At 38.3% G+C, this 7,906-nt stretch overlaps 1 protein-coding gene across 1 annotated transcript; it reads left to right on the forward strand.

Annotated features, from left to right (window-relative positions):
- The first annotated feature begins 4,459 nt into the window (after positions 1-4,459).
- LOC121900970 (leucine-rich repeat-containing protein 15-like) lies at positions 4,460-7,382 on the forward strand. Its single transcript, XM_042417574.1, has 2 exons — positions 4,460-4,536; positions 4,732-7,382. Exon 2 carries the CDS (start codon positions 4,741-4,743, stop codon positions 6,094-6,096), a length of 1,356 nt encoding a protein of 451 aa, XP_042273508.1. The 5' UTR covers positions 4,460-4,536; positions 4,732-4,740; the 3' UTR covers positions 6,097-7,382.
- Positions 7,383-7,906: the final 524 nt, after the last annotated feature.

Below are 7,906 nucleotides of genomic sequence, written 5' to 3' on the forward strand. Positions count from 1 at the left end.
GCAGAGTGGAAAACACTGAGCAGGAGTCTGGGACTGGGATTTGTGTTTGGTAGGGTTGTCTGCCTGATAGCTAAAGGTTAAATACATTAATTAGGCCTTTTATTAGGCAGTAGCACAGGAACAGACCAGTAGACCAGATTCATTAACCTAGACTATGTGCACACATGTGAGAGTTTGTGCATGTGGGTGTGTGTGTGAAAGAGAGATAAAATTAAAAACTAAAATGTACTCTAGTAGATACTATTTGCCTCCTGACTGCCCCGTAACACCCCAAATACCATTAAAGCTCAGAGTCAGCACTTTATCCTCATAGTTACTGATTCATTTGACTTTTTTTCATTTTGCTGCAAGATTGATAGTAATAATAGTAGTACTAACATATAATACTGTGGTCGCCTAGTGAAAAAAACTATGTTGTTTCCTTCAGTTCCTCAGCTGTCTCTTTTACTTTTTTTTTTTTTTTTTAAACTGCTTTTTAAAATCTCTTGCTGTACAAAGAAGAAACTCAGCAATGTTGAGATACAGATATAGAGATGTCTTCCACTAGAGGGCACTTCTGTATTGGATAAAACAGCACCTTGCAAACAGAAAACACCACAGAAACAATTTATTTAACTGTTTCACTTCTTAAAATGTTCATGGTGGTGGTTCTCCCCCGGTCAAGCCAGTGTATTGAATTACAGTGTAGGTTCCCACTTGATAGCAAGTGACACAGACAAGAGAATGTAGTTTCAAGTGAAATTAAGTATGTGTTCATATTTAATCAGATAGTATCCAAACTCAGACTACTTCAGACACAGCAACTTACATAAATCCCTTTGGGAGAGTCTTCTGTAAAAGAAAAAAATATGTTATGAAGTTGTGCCAGACTGCTAGAATAGTGAATGGAGAGACTGAATGAGGGTAACATAACTCTGTTTTATCAGATTTATCTCGGGGCTAAATGGACACACACACACACAAGCACAGAGTGAGAGATGACTCAATTACATCAGAAGTGGGTGTTCTGGTGCTGTAAGGGGAAAATAATACACAAGCAGCTATATCACAATGGACAGTATGCAAACCAAAATTAAATGTGTTTGTTAATGTCAGTTTCTTAATCTGCATCCTAATACACCTCAGCTACTGAGAAACAACTCATGCTTGCCAACATTAAGTTGCAGAACTTGAGAGGTCCCATATAGTAGAAAGGGAGATTTCCGTTTCTTTTTTGATTACAAATCAGGTATAGGTGCTATATAAATACTATGACAGTATCAAAACACTCAGTCCACAGAGAAATGCACATAGCCTGTAGTCAGAAACTGTGCCTTTAAATGTGCTGTTTGGACTTCCGTAAGGTTGTGATGTCATAACTATACACTCAGTGTTTGCATTAGAGGGGTGGCCCAACCCTCCTGAAAAAAACAAAATATGTTTCATAATCGTTTCAGAAATTCCAAGAATCGATTCACATTCTTCAGTCTTGCCACTACGCTGTTTTCAATTTTTTCATGACATGAGTTAGCTCGCTAAATCCCATAGATGGCGCAATGACGCCACACCAGTTTTCGCCCAGACCCAACTCCGGGGGCAAGAAGGACCATGTCATGGAGAGACGACCATGAGCAATGGAGTACTTGACAGAAAAACAAATACAACCTGCCCCATTGGCGATGAAGGCAATCATTTTGACGTATTTTGGATTTTATTATCTCGAAGGGAAGAAGGAGCTTGGCAAGACTGATGCCATTATCAGCCGTTGCAGCGCACCTCCGCAGGTTTGTGTGGTTGTGGTCTTATTTATTTATAACCGCCGTGAAACAATCAGAAAAATGTTTTATTCCTTTCTCCCTCTCTTTCTCTCGTCTTCTTTTAAAATGAGTCGGCAAGCCATCAGCAAAGCCTAACTTTACTTTGAACGTTATCAAACAAAGAGAAATGTCCTCCCCTCTTCCTAGTTAAGTTTTTGCCCTCCCTCATGGCAGGGTTGTTCAGCATTACAGGTTGCATTTCTCCAAAAGTTGATTCTGGTTCAACTTTCTCATTGCCGTCTTATTTCTTATTTGAACTTTGCAGCTAAATGTAGCAGGCAGTTTCTTTGATTTTATTATTTGAAGTAAGTTTTGCACTTAGCAGTTTATCTTTGCAATCACTTTTATTTTTGTATTAAATATTAATTTTACCCTTTGTCTCAAGGCCACTTTGGTTTCCTGTTGACTAAGTGGACTAAAGGAAAATAAATCTTACTCAGGGTTGACATTGAGTAGTAAATGCTTACATTTGATTGAGTGTGATTTTTTTTCTTTGAGATCTATAAAAGTGTCTACCACAGTCAAATGGAGAGAGTGACTTAAAAGAATTGATTATGAATCAAGAATCAAATTGTTTGGAATCGTGAATTGATTGTGAAACGAATCGTGACATCAAGAATTCGAATCAAATCATGAGATTTCCTGAATCATCAACCCCTATTGCACAGCCTTGCAAAGGTTGGATAACATTATCCTCTGCGGTGGCCATCACAATTTAACAGTGAGTTTTACCCAGAGCCCTGGTTTTACCTATCTACAGGCTAGGCTACAATCTGTTACTTGTGGTTGGCCTGGGCTTTTGTCACCCAGAAAACAGCCAGCCAATCAGAAGAGCGGGGCATTGAGCAAACACAAAACAGCCTGTTCTTGGTAGAGCTCCAAGAAAGAATCTTAAGAGAGGAGATGTAAAACTATGTAGAGATGGATTTTGGTACTTAAAACCACAAAAATATCTTTAATAGATATCAAGACTTATAAAATAAAATAAAAAAAATAAAATAAAACACCAGAAAAGTGTCAAATAAGGGAACTTTAAATGGATTTCCACAGAGAAGTAGGTCATTGTGTTGGCACAGCTTTGTCCTTGGAGCCTCATGTGCCATAACAAACAGTGAGCACAGCCTCGGCCTTAAAGATGTGCAGGCAGTCTGTCATATTGAGATGTAGACAGAAATCATTTTGCTTGTGGCAGCAACCTAAACATCACTTCCATATCAAATGAGGATATGCTCAGCAGTCTTGAGATTCACTGTTAAAAACAAACTTTTTGAACAGCTGCTGAATTGCTGAATAAATGGTTTTAATGCCAAAGGCTGCTGAGAAAGGTTATTAAACAGTCAGTCCTGTTGACGGGCAACACTACAAGCCACAGGCAACAGAGTACTACAACACTGGAACAGAAATGTACACAAATATCTTCTTTCTGGTTAAAACAAGAATGCTGAGGCGACAACAAGTAGGCACTGTTACTTACTAAAGTTGCCCTCAGTATAGCCACTTTGTATGGTGGTGATTTAAAGTGCAGACAATCTCTTTTGTGGCTGTGTGAGCAAGAACAGGGGAAAAAACAGACTACAATCTCTTTTACTGGCCTGGAAACTAACAACAAATGTACATCAAACCAGTATCACAGAATAGTGCAGTATACTTAAGACCCAACAAATGTAGTTTTGTGGTAAATTGCAGTGTTTTATCTCTATTGTTTTGTGTTTCTGCCACTTTAGTGGCATTTTTTAAGTCTTGTCAGCTTGTAGCCAGCTTTAGACTGAGGTACCGGCATAAACCTGTGCAAAGCTTAGTAATGGATTAAAGGGGTACCCCCACAATTTAGTATTGCACTTAGATTTGGTGAATTTGCAAAAGACATATTTTTAAAAAATGACAAATTAAAGCAGCAGAGGCCAACATAACCTGACTTTTAGCCCCTGATATGGGTCAAGCTCCAAAAACACAGGACTTCTCATAATGCAACTTGTTAGCATCTTTTGCTAGGCCTCCTCTGCCTGGTAAACACAGGTCTTTAAAATTCAACACCCCAGTTTGTAAGACAGACTTTCTTTCAAAGATGTGTAGTCTCCATGCCAAAAATCACTCTTGTAATGTAACTTGAGTATTTTTATTAGAACTTAAGAGCCACATAGGATATAAAGGCCTGTGGTAATTGACTGAAACATTAAAAGCCTTCCATCCCTGTTCTTATCTCAAGCTGCAGAAGCGTCTTACACCACGCCTCACATGGGATGCAACTACTACTAGATGAATAACATAACACATGTAACACTTTCAATGGTAGGTATTGCAGTCTTCTTTACTAAGTCAATGGTGAAAGCTTCACCATCCATCCAATTTAAATTTAGGAAAATTTCAATTTACATTCTGATCATTTATATACGGTGATGGCAGAATTTTATATATTTTATTAAGCAGAATATCAAAAACTGAGAGTTTGTGGAAGTGGTTCATATGTAAGTGATTATAAAAAAATTAGACATATCAGTTCGGTAATCTTGGAGCCTCGCTGCAGAGCACTGTAGTAATTGGCTGAAACATTAAAAACCTCCGTCCCTGCTCTTATCTCAAGCTGCAGAAGCATGTTACACCACGCCTCACATGGGATGCAACACACTATGGGCCTGCTGACCAACATTGATATAGAAGATAACTAATGAGACTGCGCTTGTTTATGTTTCCTCACTGCTGTAACAACCTTCTGCTTCATCCTGGGACAGGAAATAATCAGGTAGGCAAATGTTCTTTTTTGGCATTTGACTTTAACAGCACATAGATTTAATCATAAATTGACACAGCAAAGCTACTATATACAGTATATGGTGTTATTGTTAATTTATCACAAGAAAAAAAATAAGGTCAAAATTTAATGTGCTCAATTTTATATAAGTTATACATCATTGCAAAATTGTTCTTCTTTTCATAGTGAGTAAACATGGGAAGAGGAGAGATCATCGTTCTTTTTCTGTCTTTATTATTTACTCAAAACAACAGTGCAAAGGAGGGTTCCAGTGAGAACCAACTTGTTTTTGGTGCAGATACAACAGAAATTCCACGCGATCTGAGAGCAGGTGTGACAGAGATTTTCTTTGTGGAAAGCAACATCAAAACAATCCCCAAAGATGCCTTTGTTGGAAACTCCCAGCTTGAGAAGGTGGAATTCCTGAACACTAAAACAGAATATATTGAACCAGGTGCCTTTGAAGGTCTGGTAAACGTCAAGCATATTGAGATCTCCAGCAATCCATTAACTTCAATACCAGTGGGGGTCTTTAAAGACCTCAGCAACCTGGAGAAACTTCTACTAAAGCTCAACAACCTCCGTAATCTTGAAAATGGCATGTTTGAGGACCTTAAAAAATTAAGGGAGCTCCAGTTACATGGGAACGAGATTGACTCAATTGAAGATGGGACTTTTGATGGTCTTGAGAATCTTACTCTCCTCCATTTAGCTAAAAACAATCTCTCAGCTGTATCCGTTGATTTGTTCTCAAACCTAAACAAACTGGCAATACTACGGCTTTACGAAAATCAACTGACCTCCATTCCTGAGGACATTTTTCATAATTTGCCAAACTTGAAGGAAATTGCCTTGCATACGAACAAAATAACAGAATTATCACCAAATCAATTCCCACATAAAGACAAACTGACTAAGCTGCTTTTGGACAATAACCTTCTGACTGGTTTACCTCCAGAATTTTTTGTTGGCTTCCCACAGCTTAAATCGCTGACCCTACATAGGAATGAACTGAGTAGTCTACCACCAGTGCTTTTTGGAGAAATGCCTAAATTGACTGACCTTAGCCTTAGTCAAAACAGTCTTAGCATTCTTCCTGAGGGAATATTCAGCCCTCTGAAGAAACTGAAGAAGCTAGATCTGTCTAATAATCACTTAGTCACTTTGTCTGCCGAGCACTTTGAGGGCCCTGAGAAGCTCCTAGTGCTGAATCTCCGGAACAACACGATAAAGTCACTGGATGCAGATGTGTTTGAAAAGCTACAATCACTGACGACACTCGATCTACGTCACAACGACCTCCAGACACTTCCTGGAGATATTTTTGAGCCATTAGGGAAACTCAGAAAGCTTTACCTCAGTGACAACCCTTGGCGCTGTGACTGTAATCTGATAGATTTTTACCTCTGGATAAAGGCAAACTCACCCAAGATTGAATTAAAATATCCTGTGTTTTGTGAGTATCCAGATGATCTAAAAGGACAGGAAATCAAATCATTAACAGAGGATCAATTTATTTGCCCCACCATTCCTGCACACTTGTGCTGGTGAAGTTCACTCCTTGTCTTTACCACCTGCTGCAGCGCCGAGAGAGGATGTACAATAGGGTCAAGCTCACCTGCTTCTACTACAGGAGAGAGGTAGTCCTTAGGCCTCTATGAGAGACCTGAAGACTTTTTTTTAAATACTTTATTTACAGTTTACAATTTTACAATGACAAAACATATTGAGAGGATGTACAAAACAATACAAAGAAAATACAACACCAATTGGGACACGAACTGGACAAAACAAAAAAGGCTGCCAGACAGTTTACAAGATTACATAGTCTTGCAAAAATGTTGTCAGTGTAGGATAAGCGATTAACATGAAGACACATATGACATGGTACAGTACAAATGGGAGAGGCAGAAAGGACCAGACAGTAACCCATGAAAACAATAACATGAGAAATAAATCAATAAAAATACAAATTTAAATAGATTTCGGCTTAATAATAGATATAAGTAGGGTTTATGTATGTGTGCATGCACGTGTGTGTGTCTGTGTGCGTGTTAATGTGGGTAGGCGCTGTGTGTGTTAGTGTGTAAGGACATAGAGGGAAGGAAGGAGAAGAAAGAAGTCAAAAAAAAAAAGTTGCTTGTTGCGGGGATCTCTGGATGGGTGCCAGGGTGGAACCAGGATGAGTTAGGACAGAGGTTTATATTTCCTCTTGCCCTCTACACACCTGTCCACCTTATTTTATAATTAGTTTTGTTATCTTTCCGTACTCCCCTTTCTCTCCTCCCCTCCCTTCTTTTCTCTCATTGCTCTCTCCTGCTTAAGGCCGCCCCCAGACCCATAGGAGGTTGCTGGTCTGTTGCAGGTCAGATGCCCTCTAGAACGGCCCCCACCCCTACAGGAGGGGTCTGTTCATTTGGGTCTGAGGAGCAACTTTCTTTTTGATGGGGGGTTTGATGGGGAATAGGCCCTAGACACCAGGCTGTCTAAACTAGCCAGGACTCCCGAGCCACCATAGCCACCTGAGCCCAGTAAGATGGTCTCATTCTGCAGAGTCATTGTTAGTTTGGGGAAATGACACTTAAGAAAAGACAGATAAATGAGTGTGCAAACCAGTTAATAAATAAAATAAGTAAATAAATAAGTGAGAAAAAATTATGAATGAATAAAGGAAGATAAAGAAATTATTAAAAGAAAAAAAAAACACAGTAGGCATATAGTTGAGTAAATGGATTGTTAAGTGTAGTGTAGTAGTTTTTAACCTGAAAGTGTAAATGTCTCTGTGTTGTTGTGTGTGTTTTCTGTCAGTGAGTGAACATATTTTTTTCCCTTTCTTCCTCTTCCAACCACATTCTTATCAATAATAATAGTAATAGTAATAATAATCAGTTAAGTATAGTATAAGTAATGATTTTAAAAGTATATACATACACACATACATACACATACACACCTATACATATACACATATATACACACACACATAATAATAATTATCATAATAATAATTATCATAATATAATCATCATCATCTGTATATAAAAATCAATATCATCATAATCGTTTTATAAATTAAGACCTGAAGACTTATAAAGAATAGACAGAGGGATCAAAATATATGGAAAATCTGGAATTGTACATTTTGATGGAGCTATGCAGGTACTTTGCCTTTTCTTAAACCTGCATGAACTGATTTTTTGACCACTTGGAGGCAGCAGTAACAAGCTGTAAACACAACATTGACATATTTTCACTTTCTAGAGTTCATATGGTGAACTTGTTAGTAAACACATGTCTATCTTGGCTTCACATCATGTGGATCCTGTGGCGCAATATTAGTTTGAAGTGAATGTTAGTCCAA

The sequence above is a fragment of the Thunnus maccoyii genome, chromosome 7, assembly GCF_910596095.1.
Source record: "Thunnus maccoyii chromosome 7, fThuMac1.1, whole genome shotgun sequence".
In the NCBI taxonomy this organism is placed as follows: domain Eukaryota; kingdom Metazoa; phylum Chordata; class Actinopteri; order Scombriformes; family Scombridae; genus Thunnus; species Thunnus maccoyii.

Bases quoted from the DNA above. Each gene is read 5' to 3' on its own strand.
- LOC121900970 (XM_042417574.1), top strand. From the start codon at position 4,741: ATGGGAAGAGGAGAGATCATCGTTCTTTTTCTGTCTTTATTATTTACT.